The 22150-nt window shown below is 43.0% G+C and overlaps 1 protein-coding gene across 1 annotated transcript; it reads left to right on the top strand.

Moving 5' to 3' along the window:
* Positions 1–14283: 14283 nt before the first annotated feature.
* On the top strand, positions 14284–20580 carry gdf5 (growth differentiation factor 5). The gene is made up of 2 exons (XM_026350183.1): positions 14284–16131; positions 18793–20580. Exons 1-2 carry the CDS (start codon positions 15288–15290, stop codon positions 19749–19751), a joined length of 1803 nt encoding a protein of 600 aa, XP_026205968.1. The 5' UTR covers positions 14284–15287; the 3' UTR covers positions 19752–20580.
* Positions 20581–22150: the final 1570 nt, after the last annotated feature.

The following is a 22150-nucleotide window of genomic DNA, read 5'->3' as shown; positions in this document are numbered from 1 at the left end:
AGAAATATTTTGCATTAGATCAGCATGTCTGTGTGTTGCTTTCCAAAAAAGGGAAGTTACTCTGGGGTTTTGCGCTGCTTCATGGAAAGTGACGACATGATTTCTGCCTCCTTTTCCTTTTCCTTCTCTCTTTCACTTTGTCCTCCTCCGTTTCCATGAGAAAGCAGGAGATTCAACCCCCCTTATCTCTGGAGACAACAACACTGTTGTTTTCATTTTCCTTCTTCAAGCTGTGCTTCAGCGTTGCATCATCAGTGTTTTCACTTTTCTTCAACATCTGGATGAAATCAACTCCAGTGTGTGGAATTTTTGAAATGTGGTTTGTTGTAGTGACGCTGTTCATATATAGCTCCTTTATGATCTTTAACCAACAGCTGTATTTCTATAAAGTTCTGATAATGTCTGTTAGTTACTGATACTAAATTTAAACCCAATGCACATAACTGTAGCACATCTTAAATAACATAATAATATATTTAATTATACACACTGTATTATGTATTTATGTTGTGGCGTAGCAGACATTCAACAAGCTACATGTACATTGACATCCTGCAATCACATGGGAATCACAATGAGGAGGAAGACAGCAGTCCAGGTACCATCGAAGGATGAGACAGGTCCTGAAAGGCCAGCTCAGTGGAAAGTGAAGGCCCCGTGTTGCTAGGAGCAGGCAGGGCTGAGCATTTATTGTATTATTATTTTAACATAATACAGGATCACACTTCATAATTACTTGTTTGTGACTAGAATAGGTGCAATTCAACAGTCGCATTATTGTGTGTTGTACATCTGCAGGTAATGACACGGTACAATGTGCCACATGTCATGATACAGATCTACAGTATTTTAATTAAGTTGCCACGGGCACATGATGGAGGTGGGGGTTTCTGCTCCTTCAAATGTTTGTTCTGTCAACGTTCCATTAAACGCCAGAGGATAAAGATAAGAACAGATCACACACACACACACACACAGATAAAAGATAAGGTTAAACTGGAAAACCCCAACACAGAGGCTTATTGTAACAGTCTGTGCTGATTAATTTTAATTCAATACTATTGTTGTGAGGACACATAGGTCTGTACTCGCAGCTTCAAGACCTGGTTTAGGTTCAGGTTAGGATCAGGATCAGATTCAGGTCAGGCTAGGGGCAATGGTTTGGGGTGAGATATTTACTGTGATGGTTAAGGTTAATGTGTATGTGTGCAGACTCTTTTGTATTCGTATTAAGCGCGTGTGTGAGCGTGCACGTGCACGTGCACCGTGCTCTAAACTAAACATAGATTTGATTTGTCACGATGGCTTGATGTGGATGTGTTGTTTGTGTCTAAAAGAGGAAGTAGGAGTCGTGCTCACCTGTTTGACATTTGGACAGAAACAAGAAGGACTTTCCCCAGTCTCTGTTTAGAAGGACACACACACCGACATCACATCATCATGATACAGCATGAAATACTGAATATTTTACCATGCTGAGTTCAAAAAGTCTGGAGCCCACTACTGGACGCTCCCAGTCTGCATCAGTTTTTAATGAAATACATAATATAAGATGAATAGTCTGAAGACACGTACATGAATTCTACAGCAGCTGAGTTTTCCTAATCTCCACCATGACGTAACACAATAAGAGTAAGAGGAACTCAGCTGCTCTTTCAACAGGAAAAGTTCAGAACTTTCCAGTCTCTCAACAAAAGAATAAAAACACAGCTTGATGCAAGAGTCTAAACTCCCGTTTGAATATCAAATAGCCTGTGAATCATCAGTAACAAAGCAGGAAGTACAAACACACACACACACACACACACACACACACACACACACACACACACACACACACACACACAGAACAAACTTACACATGCAAAAATAGGTAAAGTGCTTGATTCTTATATGTTTAATAAGCAGTAGCAGTATTAACATGTTCCAGTGTCTTGCAGCAGATAATCTGAAGGAGCAGCCACTGTAGCTGTGTTGCTTGAACCTAACTAGGAAAAAACTCGGGTTTTGAACTCCTTCAATCCTCCAAAAGTGTTTTCTGACATGTTCCAGGTGTTTTTAATGTTCTGAGCAGCTTCTCAGTCTGAAGTGTTTGAGGTCAAGTGACTGTAAAAGGAAACTTTAGGACAGTCACAGCTCTTTGGTCGTGGAGTAGTTTAAAGCCTCGAGGTGGGTTAGGGGTCATCATCCTGATGCAGCACGTGTCTGAAGGATGGAGCTCTACTCAAACAGGGAATCATAGGTAAGTAAGACGTTTCCCTCTGTGAACGGCAGGTAGCTCAGTACAAGTTGTCTCAGCTGTCACCAAATAACACTTATTGGAAAACACTGACCTGAATGACAAAGAATTAAACTGTTCCTTATCTCTGTACCCCCCGAGCCACATCAACTTGTTCTTACTCAGTTTGTTTTGGTGATACCTAAACATTGTGGTGACAAGCTTCTCCAAGCGAGTCCCATCAGATTAACGGCTGCTTCAACAAGATGATGCAGGTAAATTCCACCGTCAGGGTGTGAAACTGAGTGAGTGTTGGAGTTGTAGATTTCCAGGAGAGTGAGAAAGATTAGTTCAGGTGTGTGTTTGTGTGTGACGTGGTAAACACGTGCATGAAAAGTGGAAGTAACAGAATGGAAGAAGCTAAATACAATAACATTAAAATAAAATAACCGAGGAACGTTTACTGAAGTCAAGTTATAAAGTTGACACATCTGCTCAGTCGTTCAATGTTCTCAGTCTGAAGATTCAGTGGTCGCTGCTCCTGTTGTAGTGAAGTGTACTGGGTTGAATTCAGTTCAGGGGTGTTTCATTATTATTAGAGTAAAAATACTTAATTCTAAAAGACGCCTGAAATCTCCTACATGAATCAGTCCTCTTTAAACTGAACAACATGAAAAGACTGCAGAGTCTTAACTCTCTCTCATGTCCTGATGTCCGTTCACATGTCTCATGAATGTCTTGGAGGAATTTCTTCAAATATACTATAAAAGTCTACAAGGACTCAAGGATGAACTGGTTAGAGGCCAAAGGTCACAGTGGCCTCAGTTTCATCACATCTGGCACAAACATCCCTCTGGACTCATGCACAGAACTGTGAGAGTATGAACCATAAACTGTGACTTCACTGGTGGACAGAGACAAACGGGGAGGATTTTATCCTCCAATCAAACCAAAACAAGCAGAGGGTTCATGTTTAACAGTGAGGAATGAGGAATCAGTAAATGGAACGTTACCACACACGGATTTACTGTAGAAACGTTCAAAATAAAAAATAAAACAACGTGTTTTTAATCTAACAGTTATAATTTAATTGAATTATCTTAGTTCTCTTCCATTCTTTGTACCTCTTGCTGTGTTTTCTGAAGGTTTCTTCACAGTGTGAAAGTCAATGATGAAAAAACAAATATTATTCAAGTAAGACGGGAAAGAGAAAGCTGGTCAAAGGTCGCCAGCAGACAGAGGGCGTGTGTGTTTCCACACATACTCATATCTTAAATGACATTTAGAAACGTTTCATGACACCAGAGAAGTAACAGACTGCACTTTGCTTTAAAAACCACTGGCTAATCTTAAAAAGTGCAAATTCATATTTCAAATGGAGGAACTGAAAGTGCTGTGTCTGAGTCCTGTACTGTAGGAGGAGAGAAGGATGGAGAAGAGTGGGGGGAGTCAGAATGACCAGCAGGAAGTGAATCATAGCGCTGGGATTCCTCCGAACTCAAGTGATGGACTGAATGTGACGACTGTGTGAAAGATAAAGGTCAGTTGGAACATGAAGTGGGAGGATGGTGACACTGCTCAGTTACTCAAACCAGACCAACCCTGGTTTAATATAGAAAACTCTCACCTGTCAGATTATTCTCTGCATCAGTAAAACTTCTCTACATTTCACAATAAAAGTCTGAATTTTCATTTCAAGAGAAGAAGTCGAGTCCACACTTTAATGCATTTAACTTAGTTTGTGTTTTACACGTTACAGGTTAGTCTGTTTTATTTGTGCTCAGAGGTCTGGATCAGTGGACACACTGCAGCTAGAGCGCCACCATATGGTCAGACCAGAAATCTCCAGTAATTCATAGAGACTCTTCAGATGAACCCGTGGCCACCGGTATTTTTACTGTTTTATAACACAACCAATAAAAGAAGTTATTGCACCTTTAAAACAACACGCTAAAACTCAGTTTGCTGGTTCGACACCGTAACATTTACACATGAGCTGCAGTCACTGAAAAAAGAAACGGACGTGTGCAGGATGAGTTTAAAGCTGTAGAACATTTACGGTTGGAGATGCTAGATGCTGATTTGATCTACAGTACAGCTGAGGCTGAAGGGCATGTCTTTCCTGTCAGAGTATTTGAATATAATCCAAAGCAGTGCACAAATTAAATGATAATAAGAAGTGTTTGAAACCACAGTGACTCATTTGACTTTCCCAGAATGACTCATATCAAACATCTGACTCATAAAACTCTAACTCTCTCCAGGTTCTCTAGCTTCCTCCTACAGTCCAAACACATGTATGTCAGGTTAACTGATGCCTTTAAATTGCCCAGGTGTGGGTGTGAACCTTTGTCTGATGGACCCAGCAGCCAGTGCTCCAGCTCCTGCTGACCCACCGGAGGACAAGTGGTTGGGACAATGAGTGGTTGAGAGGAGAGAAGTCTTTACAGTTGTCAGCTCTGATGCTTTAGCTCCATCTGCTGATCACACAAGGACACAACATTTTCAACTGCACAGAAATCAGTTTTATTTTTCCACCTGATTCCACTTTGACTTAACTTAAATGTGCAGCTGGACTCTCGTTCTCCTCTTCAGGTGTATTTAAGATAAATCTCTGCTTTAATACCAGTACGGCTCATTTCTTGGTCAAGCTGATCACTACAAACCCAAATTTTGTCTGCTTTGATTTTGTAGAATATAAATTACACTTAATAATCATCTTTAACCTCTTAAAGGTCTTAAAGTCAGTTTTAATGAACATTTTGCTTAAATGCTGCTGTGTGTGCATTTGAAGTTCGCATTATTATTTAGACACTGCAGGAAAACAGTGTTGAACACAGCCTGTAGATGGCGCTCTACTACAAGTAAAACCACCTGATGTGGTTCTGTAACAATCACATAGGAAAACTTGATCCTCTGGAAGTGTCTGGACCAATGAACCAATTCAGGTTAGTTGGATCTGTGAACATGTGATTTGTGTTGGTGCTGGTTCAGTGGGACTGAACGCTGTGAGGAGCAGATCAGAGGTCACACGAGATGTCAGGTAGCTGCTCGGTTCACCTGTTGGTAACAAGATGACTGACACTCACTGCTGGTGATTCAAGTTAAACTTTGTTGAATGTGATGTTCTTTACCTCTAATGACCAATTAAAGCAGCTCTTTCAAACGGTCTTGTTCTTAATAAAAGTGTTGTTTCATTAAGTCTGTTCTGAAGCTTTGATCAGATCAAATGGTTTTCATCAGGAGGTAGACGTGTTTTCACAGCCATGTTCAGTCACGTTGTCATGTCCACAAACATACAAATGAATGAATTAATCTGTAAAAAGTTGTAGAAAGGAATTCAGTTTGTCGTTATGGATCATTGAATGTAGACTGATGGGCAAATATGTCATTTAAAGAAACTGGAGCACGCTGATAAGTGTGCTGCTTTTTATGGTCCAAGACTAATGTCAACACATCTGATTAAATCTACAAATTAGCTGTTGAACAGTTAATCCCATCTCACTTTTAACCCCTGAAGATTCATGAAGTGTCTCAGTGTAATAACAGATCTGCCGCAGCGTAACTCAACTCTGCCGTTTGCCAGAACAGATCCATCATCATTTACGTCCTGCTGAGCTGTTTGTCTCCGCAGCTCTCCGCCTGCTAAAGGTCAGAACATATAAGAGAGTGTTTAGTGGCTCTGAGCGGCGTATGAAAGGCCGGCCTTCACAGCCTCAGCAGCAGCAGAGCGAGAGGAAACGAGTGTGAAATGAATGTCACATTGAAATCAAAGGCACGGACGATAAACGGGGTTGGGGGGGGGTTGGAAATCACCTGGATCAGAGCTGAGAGAGACATGGAGACAGCAAAGGATGGATGGATAGATGGATGGAGGGAGCAGTAATTATTGGTGAGTAGCTTCCCCCTCACGTGGGCTGTTCACACACAATCTGTTCTCTGTCGGGCCGAGTCAGAGGCAGCAGCTCCGGTTTATTTGACCATCTGAAATCTTAACAGTTAATACCTGTACGTTTCCAGCACAATATTGTCTCTGGCAGAGATCAGCAGAAAATGTATCCCTGTGAAAATAAACGGCTGCCTTCACGTGCCAGGTAACACAAGAGCTGTGTGGAGAAAGAGGAGGGTGCAGATCGAGAGGAGCGGGGGTCAGACAGGTGAAGGGACGAACAAGGATGAGAAGGGGGAAATGTGGGGTGAAAGGTCAACAAAAGCAGAAAAATGACATGAACGTTGCAGCATTTGAGGAGGAGGACGAGTTACTGAACTGATCACTGACGAACTTCAATGGTGCTGAGAGTTGTAGCTTTAACTGTGAATTCACTCACAAGACGTCACTGATTCATTGATTCATTGATTCACTGATTCACTGATTCACTGATTCACTGATTCATTGATTCATTGATTCACTGATTCATTGATTCATTGATTCATTGATTCATTGATTCAATGATTCATTGATTCATTGATTCACTGATTCAATGATTCATTGATTCACTGATTCATTGATTCATTGATTCATTGATTCACTGATTCACTGATTCATTGATTCACTGATTCAATGATTCATTGATTCACTGATTCATTGATTAATTGATTAATTGATTCACTGATTCACTGATTCATTGATTCATTGATTCACTGATTCATTGATTCACTGATTCATTGATTCACTGATTCACTGATTCATTGATTCACTGATTCATTGATTCATTGATTCACTGATTCATTGATTCATTGATTCATTGATTTCAGTCAGTAGTAGCAGAAAATACACACAAACTGGGATTGATACTGTTTTATGGTGAAACCTCGCTGTGTGTGTTCTTCAAATGTTCAGGTTCAACTCAGAGGAATTATCTCAACGTATCTCAAAGAGCTCAGAGGTGTCCACAGTCTCATAACGATCATCTGACTTCCTCTGGCTCCACCATGCAGTTCACGTCTTTAAGTGAAATATCTCAAATTCTACTGGATGGATTTCAACAAAATGAAATTAAAAGAGTTTTACAAGAACAACTAATCTGTACCAGAGAAACCAGAGGAGAACCAGTGCTGTTTAAAAGGCAACGTGGCAGCAGATGGTTTCATATTTAACCTCCAGACGCGAGTGGCGTCAATCTGACCAGCAAATAAACAACCACCAAATCTAATAATTCCCTAATGTGTGCAACATTAATGTTGTTTAGCTTCATGGTAGCACCATGGTCACACCTGCACACACGCTGAGAGTTTTCATCATGTTACCGAGCTCTGCTGTCTGCGTTTACTCATTTCACAGTGCGTCAAAGGAAGGTGATCAGCTACAGTCATGACCACCACCACCACCACCACCACCACCACCATCATCATCATGCATGTTTACATGCACCGTTTATCTGGGGCCCGAGTGCGCAGGCTGCGGGGAGGGGAGGCAAAAGTCAACATTTCCAGTGTGAAGGTGAATGACGGAGCTGCAGCCGCTCAAACCACAGGCACGTTAAGCAAACACCTGTGGCTCAGGTGGAAAAGCACGGCCTCAGTGGTCTGAAGAAGGAGCTCTTTCTCTCAGGATCAACCCTCTCAGCATACGGCCACTTGACACTTTGGCGACTTTAAGGGTGAAAGCTGTAATTTCATCACAGCTTTTAATGAACAGCGGGACAGAGGATCAAGCCCCTGACGCCTCAACAGAACTGAACAAACGGCTGCATCGTTTAGATTTCAGATGTGGACGAGACACAGTTGATGTGAGGTCTGATACCAGGCGTCTCCATAGGTGCTCTGGGTTGTTCTCTGGTCTTTATGAAGCTCTATGGAGGTTTTTTTACTCCCTGTTAAAAATGTGTTGTACTGTATTTTCTTTTCTCTTTATTTTAACGCTGTACAGAACTTTGGACAGTGTCCAGGTGTCTGATGTCCAGGTTTGGTAGATTTGGGTTTTTCATCATCTTAGTTTTTTCTGCAGTAGGTGCTGGTTAATTAGGTTGGGTTAATAAGACTCCTCCTGGTAACGCTGTCCTGTTCTCACGTTGTCGAGGACCCTCCAGCCCACTTAACCTGTTTTGTTCCAGTATCCTGGTTACGGATCCTGCATGGACACTGGACAATATTTAAACGTCTTCTGTATTTAATCATTACAGAAAACGAATCAGGGTGAAGTGTGTCATGAGTGTTGGCTGGTCAGACATGTCACTGTGTAGGTGCATTCATGGTCCCAGGAGGGTGATTTTGATGACCCTTGACCTTTGACACATCATCGTCACTGAGGACAAGGTTTAAGTTTTGTCCACTTCTGTTAATAACACTTGATGAAACCATGACTTAAATTTTTTTCCTGTCAGGTCACAGAGTGAGCAGAGGTCAACCCAAAGGTCGAACTCATGAAACACACTACATGTATATCTTTAACACTTCAAATACCAGAGTGTACAAATACTTCTTTACGAGTACGAGTCCAGCCACATAACTATAATAATAGTTAATAATAAGTTTCCAAGCTGAGATTCTTCCTGTGTTATTTTAAGTTAAATTAGATTTTTTAAGTCTTTCCTTAATCGTTCATTTTAAAGTTTACAGGCAGCTGTTTAAGAGTTTGAGAGGCCCCGAGTTGAAGAACATCAATCTTACTCTGTGTAAATCTCGAAGCACCTCTGTGATTGTGACCACTGGTGACAGCTGATTTGTTTGTCGATGTCACAGCAACGACCACAGACACGTCAGTCACAATATATATACAATAAGTCACATACTCCTTCATAACAACAACAAAATACTCTGACGTGAATGTGGTCGGTGTGATTGTCCGTTTGGTTTCTCCCTCTGTGTTTTAACCTTCACCTTTTTTCCAGCACTGCCTGAGAAACGTCGCCGTGTTCCAGGCTCACTGCGAGGGTCACCACGAAAGGTTTACACTTCACGCACCGTGTCCAGACCTGTCACAGTTTCCATGTTTGAGCCACAGTCTCACCACGTTACTGCTCCTTTTCTGTGTCAGAGCAGCTTTGGCCCTGAACCGAGCTCATTTGCCAGTCACTCACCACCTCCTCCACCCGATGAAGAAACTAATAAACAGACTCTCGCTGTGATCCGTGTCACATTGTTTGGCCCCACCTGCAACCTGTAAACTCCTCACTGTGGACTGGATGTTCTCAATTTGTTCCACACCGAGGCCCTGGCTTATATGCGCCTAAAGGGGGCACTGGAAGAGCATCTGGTCTGAGAGGAATGCTGCACGCTCTGGGCTCCGTTTCAAGATCAGGGCACAATGGAGGATTTAAGTGCTGTGCTGCATATGAGAACCTCTGTAAAAGTGGCTTATGCAATAACTCACAGAGGTTGCTGCAACACCGAACTGCAGACTGTCCACTCATGGAGAGCGTCGTGAGAGACGTGCTCATTATGAACTGCTCTTACTGGAACTTCTTATTCAGACGAGAGGCCGACTCTGATCTTGTCCTCGATGCAGTTTGGTGTAAAAGGCTGCTAGAAGCAGACGCTTTCATAATGAGAAGAGTCCTGAACATTTACTTAACACAAAGAAGACTGACTGAGAGATTTTTGTTTTGTTCATCTCCTTTAGCAGATGATTAGTTCATGTTAAGTAGAGTTAGTTGTTAGGAACCTCGTTAACGTTGATGCAGTCTTCGAACAGCCTCACTGATGTAAATGAGGATTTTCTTCAGGCCTGTTAGATGAGACTACGTTAGTTTAGCTTTCTGTACCTAATAAACTCACGACAGAGAACATTTGGGGAAAAACTGTGACAGCTGCAGAAATAAACATGTCAGGTGTTATTGCTGGGACAGAATATGAATGTAACTGAAGAACCATTGGATCCTTTAATTTAAACCAGAGTTTGTTCCCAGCCAGAGGGCCCTGGTCATGCTTTTAATGCTTTTGTTATTTTGCTCAATAAACCTCGAGTTATGAAAACAGAAAACTCTCCTCGACAATAATACTGGACAGAATGAGAAGTCCATCTGTTGTTTAGAGCCACAGCTTTTACCTCTCTGGGTTTTTACCATGATGAACATGACCTCTGACCTTTATATTGAACCTTTTATCTGTTGGACACGTCCTACTTTCTACTTGTATTATCATTGAAGAAACTTTGTCAGTCTGAAGAAAGTTGGTAGGAGACGTAAAATGTAACCTCCAGGTTGGATTCACTGCACACCTGAGTTGAATAGGTGTGAAACAGTGTCGCTTCCTGCGGATGGATCAAAGGGCAGTACCTTGTGCCACATCACTATCATGGATAAAGATCTTACTTTCATCCATCGGGTTCCACGTGGTGAAACACTAAAAGCTCAAACACACAGAGGGGATGTCAACGCGTTTTACAGACTCTGTATAAATGAGGCCAGGTCCTGTATCGAAGGAATAGTGAGACTAGTGTGTGTCCAAGAGTAACAGTAAGGACGCCGACATACAGCATAAACACATCCTCCACATGTGCACACCTACACTCCACCAGCTACAGTTAAAGAAATGTCCAGCACAGCAGATCATGAGGCCGACTGTCTCTGAACAGGAGCAACTGAAAAGAATTGTGGTCGTGTGAAGTTGTGGTTTTCTGTGTGCAGTGTTGTCTCAGTGAAACGCAGGAGCCATGACACATTTCAACAAGAGGTCAGAAACAATCCTGAAAGATCATTTCACAACTTGAAGTCAAAGAGAGGGGACACGGATCCCAGAGTCCAACCAACGTGTCCATGTGGCGTCTGATTTAGCCAAATGACAAACAAGCTCTTGTCAGTTTACTGCTTCACATTAAACATTTCAGTCCGTCATGGTTAGCAACAAGCAGAAACCCAAACCAGGACAACGCTCTAAAACTAATCCCATTCTGAACCTTTGGCTTCAATACATGATGAAATCTGAAATAATCTGATTGTGGATTGTTTTCAGTGAGTGTATGAACATGACAACATTCAGTCTCATAGGTTTAACCAGCAACAACAGAATTAGATTCACAAAGTATATTTTAGACAAACACACAAATCAAAGAAGCAAACATTTAGTATGGATCAAAACACACTGATACAAAAACGACATGTTGAAGAAACGTGAACTAAAACCCAGAAGTCACTGCACTGTGCACGTCACGTCTTCATTTAAAGGAACAGAGCATGTTTAATGTGAAGAGTCAGGTTGAAGTAGTTTAAGTTCTGCAGCATTTGTTCTGTGAATCTGTATCTCACACTGAATTACATCCATCATCTAATCTGTGCCGTCTGCGTCTCTCTCCTGTGCTGCTGTGCAGTTCACCTGTGTCTCACCTGCAGCCTGTTAACTAATCACCACTTGCAGCACAAACTGTTTCTATTACTTCAGACTGTGTTGTCTTTTATTCCCGGTGCTTTGTTTTTCCTGCACCTTCAGATACTTCTGCCTTAGACACTTAAAGTAAACTACTGAACCTCTGGATCTGCCTCTGAGTCGTGTATTTAAGTCCTTACCTGAGGTTTTGATAATGTGGTATTTCTGGGGATCAGGCTGGTGGAAGCTTGAGCACCAATCGACTCTGCTCCTCTCGGCCTTTCAGGGATTAGTGGTTATGAAATTACAATAAATCAAACGGCTGCAAAGCTCCTTCAGTCTGCTGAAAGATTGAAATTCTTGATCTAAACCAAACTTTGTCTGTTTCCTTTTCACTTGTTAGTTACAGTCAGTGTATGAATCTTTGGTGGTGGGGAGCAGCAGACCTGAAGTATGAGGATTGACAGCTGTGGAGCTGTAATTGTCCACTCTGACACGGGTCTACTGTGACTAATAGAAGAGACTATCTTACGGCTGCTCAATGAGCCCTGGACGGCACCTCAACACAACACGATAGGTTCGGTAGTATTTGGAAATAGTTCCATACTTTTAAAATAATCTATTTAAATATAATTTCTCTCGTGTAAACGTCTGAGTTTAAATGTGCTGCTATGCCGTCCTGTCCACCCCCGGACTTCAGCATGCAACGACAAGAATAACTGTGGGATGGAGACGTGTGCGTAGGCTGCACTGCTGATATTTAGACAGACAGGGATCAGTGACACTGCTTCACCGCACAGAGAGACAGTGTCTGCTGTGAGGTTAGACCAAAAAAAATAAAGAGTCAATTTGTTAGCAGTCGCTTTTCCTCAATTACCATGAACCTCGGCTTGGAGACATGTTGTTGGTGGAAATCTTCAGAGTTTATACAAAACCACACCATAGGGGGAAAAGTTTGTTTAGATGGAAGGAAGTCTAGAATATCTATAGTTTGGAAATACGTGTTGGTGGGCAGATACTGGAAATATGGAGACTCCGTTAGAAGTCAGACTACACAGATAGTTATGTTGGATTTGTGTGAATGTGTTTGTAGACGCATCCATGTTTCCGATAATTAATGATGTACAGAAATCTAACACTCACCGTATGGACTGTCCTGTCTGTGCAGCAGCGTCACTAACTGAGAACTTAAAACTGTTTCGTTAGCAGAGTGTTGTCTGGGATCCTGTTCCATAAAAAGACACAACACATATTTATTTATTTAAAATAATCTGGGATCAACATAGTCCAGAATAAAACATACACTTTAAATTCAGCATATTATGACTCCACACAAATACTCTGTGGTTCCATAACCTACAGAAACGTGCGTTTGCAGTTCAGTTGCATATCAATGTACATTTTTGGAGGCAGTGTGTTTGTATGAATTTTTAGTGAAACAACCTTTAAAGCCTCACACTGACCCTTTGCCCCAGTTCAACCTTTGCATTGCCTCAAGTAGTTTTGTGCTACAGCACAATGAATTCTGTCTTAACTTGTCATTCATTAGTTTTAACCTCTGATACACAGAATAACATAAACTGACGTAGATCATCTTTCTGCAGTGTTATACTCAAACCTAACTGGACTGAAACTTAAGTTTAATTCAAAAAATCAATTCCACTGTGGCCGTCAGGGGGTTTGTAGCTGTAAACATTCAAGTCAAAGACAGCTGCTGGTTCCTAATAGCTGCAGCTGAAATCACAACGACAAACTTTAAGAGCATCTTCAGGAAGAGAAGATCAACAGTAAACTCAATGAGAGAGACGTTTTCCACTGAGTCTTATCTTCAATTAAAGCAAACATGAAGCTGTTGCTGAGCTTCTTCACTCAGCTGCTCGCTCAGTCACCGTTACTCACGTCCTTTAGCTGCTTAATCGAATTGACTGGAACAAGTGGATTTTATGTGTGATCCATGACAGCCTCATATTATCCAATCACTTCTGTTCATCCATCACGTCCTTAAACCGAGCGGCACGCTGACAGACAGATCGAGAGAAAAGAAAAGCCAGTTAAGAGAAGGAGAGACTCGCTGCATCAGAACCAGCGCCTGTTACAAACCACCAGAGACTCTCTGCTGCCAAAATCTCCAGATTTGAACTCAAGCTTTGTGGCTGCTAATTATTCCTCAAAACTGAATTTATGACACTAAGCTGGAACTCCCTGTGGCATCGTAATTCACACTGGCAACACGTTTTAGAACTACAACCAAGAACCCCCTGTCCCCGAGTGAAAGAAGGAAAATTAAAAGTTTAGAATGTAAATGTGGATTTCCACAGGGTTGTGTGTGTGTGTGTGTGTGTGTGTGTGATCCTGATTACAGGACCTGTCTGTTTCAAAGTGCTGACTTTGTCTCTTTTTATGTGTGTGTTTCTGTTTTTAATTTATTTATTGTGGAAAACCGTCCAGTCTGAGTGAAGCTCTTGAATTATCACTTCACACGAAGGAGAAAAGATTCAGGTCTCAAACAATGTGTGTAGAGCTGTGTAACATTAGCACATTAACGTATAACGTGTATAAAGAGAGTGACGTGTGTCACACACTTTTAGTGTAGACTCACTGTGATAGACCAGGAATCATAAGTATCATCCTCCATCATCAGAGCTGAACCTGGATGATGATCATGACGGTTGACCATCAGACTCCATCCATCACAGAAGTGATGATCTTAAACACACAAGTCCAAAGACTGAAGAGAGAAGCAGCATCAGGATAAAGTGACTTTAATCATAAGTTCACACACAAAGAACTAAGATTATATAACAGTGTGTGTGTGTGTTTATCTATTCCAATCAATAAATGAACACGTTGGTTTATCTTTGTGTTCTTTAAATTGCTTCGTGGTTTATTCAGGAAAATCAATTCTGGAGGATTAAAACCTTTCAATGTTTTTAAAATCAGTTTTCTTTTATTTCTTTTTACTTATAGTGAATGTTTTTAAGAGTCTGTAGCTGTGTGTTTGTGATGATCAGCTACACAAACTTGACTCCAACCCTTTGTTCAGAGAGTCTCACACCGTGTTTCTCTACTTTCTCTTTTGGGGGGAGGTTTGTGCCATTTCGGGCTGCAGCTCGAGTGAGTCATCGGTGGAAAGAGGGGAGGAAGATTTGAGGAGAAATATTGCTGCTAAATGAGTTTGGACAGCATGACATCACGGGGTAATTAAAAGTGCTCTCTGGAATTCCGTTTCCAATTCCTGCGCTCAGGTTTGTTGGAGGATTTGTTCGAGCACCTGCAGGTTGGTGTGTGAGTGAAATATTTTCACTGGACCGAGTTCAAACTCTGAAGGGGAAGAGAAAAAAACGGAGGCAGCGGCATTACGCCATTCTCCCCTCTCCTGGAAAAAAAGTGGGATTTAAAGACGTTTCTTACAAGATATCCAGCAGAATCGAGCCGCGGAGGGTTTCAGGCAGGTCCGGGACGTCTGAGCCTCGACTTGATTTGTGCACTTCTGTCACAGGCTGGATCTCTGCAGCACTATGGTTCTGACACAGGACGGACGGGACAAGAAGAGTTTGCAGGATTCGTTTCTTCAGCTTCTAAAAGTCAACCACACTCCGCATCTTTGCTTTTCCAACCTGGCACATGTCTACAGCCCGTTTCAGACGGGAAAAGAACTTCTTATTCATTCCATCTCTGTCCGAGAGCAGAGGAGCCTCAGAGGATGAGAGAGTCGGAGCAGACAGGACTGGTCCCTCTTCTTCCTTCCACCAGACAGCTCCAGTAATTCTGAACAGACTGCGGTTTATTAAAATGAAGGCCTGGAGAAAGCCACAAGGACTTTAGGATGAAAGTCGTGAAGCGTCTCTGTCTCCTGCTGAGCTGCTGGACTCTCCTTTACCTGCACCCAGTCCTCGGTTCACTCAGCCGGACCAGACCGACCGAGCTCCACCACCGGCGTGGGGAGGCGGTGGGACGCGCGGCAGGCGGAGTAGAAGGAGAGCAAGGCCACCGACGAACCGGCGGAGGAGCTGCAGGCAAACAACCGGCCGCCGGTACCGGACTGTGGAACCCCGCACTGGTGAGTCCGGCGAGAATCACGCGTATCCGCGCAGGTCCGCCGCTGATCAAGGGCGAGACGGCTTCAGTCAAAAGCAAAGTCGGTGCCTCACCACCGCCGAGCGAGGCGGTGTCGGTGAACCGCGCACAGCTGCCACGGGACAGAGCGGTCGGCCTGGGGCGCAAAGAGGCTGTGCGCTCCTGGCCGCTCGGCGGGGAGGCCCCCACGAAAGCGCACGCTCCCGCTCCCGCCGCCTTCAGCGCACATGCAGATGGAAAAGGAGTCAGGACAGCAGCCGTGGGGGGTGGAGGCGGTGGTTCATCGGGGAGAAACTTTGGAAAAGTTGCTTCTAGTGCAATGAGTGCAGCTGCTTCCGTGCGCACCGGACCCCCCCAAAGAGCCGCCGGTGCGCAGCAGCAGCAGAGCGCGGCTCCTGCGGCGCAGAGAGCGGCCAACTATAAAACCCCGAAGGTGAACGAGCGGGAGGAGCAGCACAAGCAGCCGCTGGTGACTCCTCACGACTACATGCTGTCGCTGTACTGGTCCCTGTCCACCGGGGACCTGAACAGCAGCGCCCTGCACGAGGCGGGTCTGGCCAACACCATCACCAGCTTCGTGGATAAAGGACAAGGTGAACACTCTTTAATGTTTGACTGACACACACACACACACACACACACACACACACACACACACACACACACACACACACACACACACACACACACACACACACACACACACACACACACACACTGTCACTTGAATCAAATCTTTATCTCAGACTTTTCCTTTTTGTACAAACCTGTCTAGAAACAGCAGGTTGGATTAAAACACAGCTCACGAACATCAGAGACCGTTTCTGGTGATATATGGACCAGAATCTGTTTAATGGAGCAGGACTCTGTTCTGCAGTCAATCACCCCCCAGCCTCAGCATTAGAGCCAGTCCGAGCTGCTGCTGTAGTCTGAGGGTTAATGTTCTCCAAGACTTATTTCACTTAACGACTATTTTGGCCATTAGTATTATTTGGAGTATCTTTCAAAAGTTGCTGCTTTAACTGAAATATTAGCCAGAAAAATTCACACAGCAGGAGACAGGGCTCCAGGGAGGGGGAAGGAGGGAGCGCTGAGTCCTGAGCAGGAGGAAGTAAAGGCTGTGAATGAGGAGGGTCGGGTGTAGAGGTGGAGTTGATGTTTGATTTCTGTGTAGAGAGAGAGCAGAGAGGGCTGGAGGTCAAATTATATAGTCTGGATGTTACAGGGCTGTAAATTGTAGATGTAAGTGCAGACGTGTCTGTGTCCTGGAGAGGAGTCAGGAAGGTCAGCTGCTGGTGTCACCGAGGGACTGATGAGGATTCTGTTTCTCATGGCTGCGCTGGACGTGACTTCAAAGCTGCAGGAGGCTGCAGAGCTGCAATCACACATGTCCATGTAGCTGTGGCAGGTGTTAAAGGAGGCGTTCTGCATTTTGGAAACACGCTTATTTGCTTTTTGGCAGAGAGTTATGAGAAGAGAGACGCCCCCTTTCATGTGTACGTCGACCGTAACCAGGATGATTCCTGAATGATCTCTGGATCTTCATTCAGCCCCGCTCTGCTTTCTGTTGTTCTGGACACTGAACCTTTAGGCACACAGAGCTTCCTTATTAGCCTCTTCCATTCTAGCTTCTGGAATTAATAAATAATAATAATAATGATGCTGCAGCACTTTCCAAATGTTTTCCAGTGATTGTTTATGGGGACCATGATCTCAGCCTGTGTGCATCATGTTAGAGGGTGTAATCTGTGATATTTGAGCAGAGCAAGAGAATCCTGTATGTCTTTGGTAAAAATTGGTGTTTTTTCTCTACACAACACCTGCAAAAGCAAAATTTACTTAGTTTACACTCATATGTTTGTGCACATTAAACGAATGATGTGTAACATGACCTTGAGGTGCTCTCAGAGCCGTTTCCCCTAGTCTCTAGTCTTTATGCTAAGCTAAGCTAACCAGCTTCTGGCTGCAGTTTGATATTTAGATTACAGATGTAACAGTAATATACTGTATGTACAGAGCATCATGTTTGGTACATCTCATAGTTCTCAGGGGCTCTGACCCTGATGATCCAGGTAGCAGTGATAGTTGGAAAACGAGGGCCGTGGCCCCCGAGACCAGGGTCGGCCACCACTGCTCTTCACCAGATATTTAAACACAGTTCTTCGTACTTTGTACTCATGAGTCAATCGGGAGGTTTCCTGCCCATAAAAGAGCCCTACCATGAGTCATAATTTAGTGTCTATGGGAAAAATGAATCAGACTTAGCTGCTGGACCCGGGGGGCCTGAAATAACACCTCAATATTGGATGGGAGGTTTTGGACTGTTCTTTTCTCTTATTTAATAATGAATAAAGAGAAATATTTGAAACTACTTTTTGATAAAATTACCTGAGCACATGCATTTGTGTGTATTTCTACTCGGCTGCGTCTGGTTTCTATACCGTCCGTGTGTTTCTTACCATCTGGTCAGTCTTTTGAGAGCTGCTGCTCTCAGTGATCTACGGCCTCAGGAGGGTAAATAAACAGTCCTCACAGCCACATGCGGGGTGGCCCCGCTGTGTAATGTTATCTTTACGGTGTAAAACTGTTTGAAACAATGTTTAAATGACCAGAGTTTAATATTTCTAGGCCTGCTAAAGGTTTACATTTCAGGCACTTAATGTACTTTTAATTTGGCCTTTATTTGTTTAGTGTGTCCTCAGCAAATCGTCGGTGACCTCCTCCACATGAAGAGAAGGTGTAACTGATGGCCTGACACAGCTCTTCCCCCTCACTGGTTCATTAGCTCACTTCCTCTTTCTTCCTTTCTTTAAAAATATCTGGTCGTAACTTGTGCACATAACCAGCAGTGAACCTCATCTTGAATCAACACTTTTCATCCTGTGATCGTGGCTGAGACTTGTTTCAAACTGAATCCACAATATTCAAGATCAAATAATGATATGAACGGTATCATCACGCTGCAGCTGATCCACGTGCAGAACAGAAGAACCACAGTCATTGGAAAGACAGTGAATAATATATAGGATATAATTATTAGGTCAGATGATCAGAAGAGAAAAACAAGTTACACTTACAGAGTTTATTAAAGTCCAATCCATTCTGTGTCTATTAAATATCAATACACAGTTCCTCATAATCACGTGCAGGCGTTTGAACATGTTCTTTACTTCACCTGTGTCATGAGTGTCTGTACATTCATGTCCTGTGTGTTCTCATTTGTCCTTCTTTACTGATGCTCTGTGTCTCTGCAGACGAGCGTGGGCCCCAGCTGAGACGACAGAGGTATCACTTCAACATCAGCTCCCTGGAGAGAGACGGGCTCCTGGGGGCTGAATTACGCATCCTGAGGAAGCGCCTGTCTGACCCCCGCAAAGCCTCAGTGGGAACAGCTGACGGAGGAGGAGGAGGAGGAGGAGTCCTGTCACCGTGCCTGAAGCTGTACACCTGTGGTTCAGGTAAACAGAAGCCTGCTCTGCTCCAGGTAAAGACCACGGAGGACCTGGTCAGTGGATTCAGCAGCAAGTGGGAAGTTTTTGATGTGTGGAAAATCTTCAAGGGTTTCAGAACCCAACAGAACCAACTGTCCCAGCAGCTGTGCTTTGAACTGGAGGCCCTGGAGCACAGGGGCGGTCGGCCCATGGACCTGCGTACTCTGGGATTCGCCCGACCCGGCAGGACCAACAAGGAAAAGGCTTTCTTCTTGGCGTTTGGCAGAAGCAAGAAGCGCGACCTCTTCTACAACGAGATCAAAGCTCGATCGGGTCACGACAACAAGACCGTCTATGAATATCTGTTCACCCAGAGACGAATGCGCCGAGCTCCTCCTGCAAGGGGGGGTAAGAAGTCTCTGCAGCAGCTGAACACCCTCCCCCAGCACCAGATAGTGAAGGCGAAGGCGCGCTGCAACCGGAAACACCTGCATGTGAACTTCAAGGAGATGGGCTGGGACGACTGGATCATTGCGCCGCTGGAGTACGACGCATATCACTGCGACGGCGTCTGCGACTTCCCTATCCGAGCGCATCTCGAACCCACCAACCACGCCATCATTCAGACTCTGATCAACTCCATGGACCCTGGGTCGACACCACCCACCTGTTGTGTCCCCACAAAACTCACCCCAATCAGCATCCTCTACATAGACTCCTCCAACAATGTGGTGTACAAGCAGTATGAGGACATGGTGGTGGAGGCGTGTGGCTGCAGGTAGCAACAAAAGACACTTCCTGCTTATTAACAAAGACAGATTTGTTTGTTAATATTATGATCAAATGGAAAAGTGATGGATCAGCACTGAGGAAGAGAGTTGTTATTTCAGCTGACTGTGACCGAACTCACTGCTCTGCAGCAGACATTACTCTTCACACTCAAGTGGACGATCAGACCACATACCAGAGACTGTTAAAGACTAAACAGAGAAAGATAAACTCCTGGAGGTGATGCTCTTTGACACCCACTCACTAAAACTTGTGCATAATGTTGATGGTGATGCTGAGCAAGATGTGTGAGAGAAGCCAAAAACAACCAGACAGCAGAGACACGTCGAGATAAAGAGCTCCGATTAAACTGACTCTTATACTCAAACTGATTTTACTGCTTCTTCTATTCTGTATTTCAGGACTGATGTAAAAAGTTTGACATGCTATTGAAACATTACTGAATTATACTCAAAATGCCCTTTTCTAGCACTTATCTGCCGTTGTGCCTTTGTCCCGCTCACGTGTAATGAGAAGTCATTTGTTTGCCTTATCGGAGACTTTTCTACAAAGCATGAGAAGAATTTGTGATGTGTAAATATCAGCCGGTGATGAAGTGCTAATCTGACCTGCTCCAAATGTGGGAAAGTTGCATAAACTGCTCCTTAATAAAAAAAATGTCTAATTGACTGAGCTCCAAGCTCCTATCAGTGTGAACCTCTGCCCCCTCCAGGCTCTGCAGACTAAACTAGAAAGGAATTTGTAAGATTTTCAGATTCTAAATTAGAGTTTAACCCAAAAAAGACTGTGTTCCAGTTTTTTAATTGCTTAATAAAAATAAGTTAAGAGGTATCAACAGATCATTTATTTCTCAGTGTTTGTCTGTTAATAACATTTGACGTTGATGAATTCATCCCATCATGTTTTCTACATTTCAGTTAAATTCCTTAATATTTTTTTTTGCCACATTCATATAATCACATACAGTTTATTTTCTTTTTTTCTAGTTGATGCAGTTTTTGGGATCCATGAAACTGCATTATGCGTTTAAAAAGTGCTGCCTAAATAATACAGTGAACAGGGTACACATTCATCTATCAAGCCTTATAATACTATATTTAACGACCAGGTAAAGTAAAGTCACTCATTTGGTTCTAAACACAATGAACATGTTAAAACACTTTTTTGCTAATAACGTTTGTCTGAACTGAACTGATCCTGGAACTTCCGAAAACCCCATTTAAAACATGAGTTTTTAAAATCTCAGTTTTTTAATCACTCCAACATCTACTTCTCACATTGAGCCGCTGCTGTTTCAGGTGTCACAGTACATTTGTTCTGGTGTTCACCTGTTTCCACACAGTATATTTTTACATAATGTATTGTTTTTGGAGTGATAAATGAATCTAGAGCTGCTGCGCTCCATGAAGAAAACAGTATTACAACAGTATTAATGTTTACTGGAGTCAGTGCTCGATGCTCAAACTGAAGATATAGGAGGCAGCTCTTCATCTCTCTAAACAGCAAAGTCTGTGTAACAGTGTGTGAACAAACTTTAAAATTATAAAATATGTTTGCAGAGAACTCAAGTCTATGATACTTGATTTAAAAAGAAGGAAAAATGTGGGTAACATTTTATAATGCAGTCCACCAGTTAAAGGGTCATTCAGTCAATAAATTAATTAGAAAATCCAACAACTAAAAGCTACGGGAACAATTCCTCCATGTTAATGTTACTATGCCATTAAATGACCTTTATCAGTTCTCATCATGTACATAATTATGCTTCAGCTGTTACTAGTAAATTATTATTGTAACCTAAACCAAGAATGGGTCAGTATTTGAACAGTACCTCATTCATACAATGAAATCATGGCCTGTAAAATAAATAATGTGGTAATAGATGTTTGCAATTACCTGGTTTTCAGCATAAATTGGTCATGAACTGTGATTTTATCTTTACTAAAGTCACAAAACCCCCTTCGCCTCACATAGTGCTGTGTGTTCTCTTATAAAAAACATTAGAGCTACGTAATGTTACTGAGAAAAAGATTCGTGGAGGCTGAATTGTTTACAGCAGAACAAACAACATCCCAACGCTGAGGTGTGGAGGATTTGGGGCTTTGCTGCATCTTGGCCTGGACAACTTGCCATCATGGAGGGGGCAATGTACTTTATAGTTTATCACATGTCCAATGACTTTAGAGAGACTACATCCACCTTTTGGAGTGGATCAGTAGAAGTTCAGAGCCCATCCCAATGGAGATGCTGTGGAACAGAGTCATTCATAGCAGACGTACTGAAAACGAGAATTCCTCCTGGATGTTGTGCAGGTCTGAGCAACAGCTACAGGAAGAACTTGTTTGAAGTTATTGCTGCCAAAGGTGGTTTAACTAGTCATTAAAATGCTGTT

This window comes from Anabas testudineus, chromosome 5 (assembly GCF_900324465.2).
Source record: "Anabas testudineus chromosome 5, fAnaTes1.2, whole genome shotgun sequence".
NCBI classification, from domain to species: domain Eukaryota; kingdom Metazoa; phylum Chordata; class Actinopteri; order Anabantiformes; family Anabantidae; genus Anabas; species Anabas testudineus.
The sequence above is the reverse complement of the archived record's forward strand: the minus strand, read 5'-3'. Positions and strand labels throughout refer to the sequence as shown.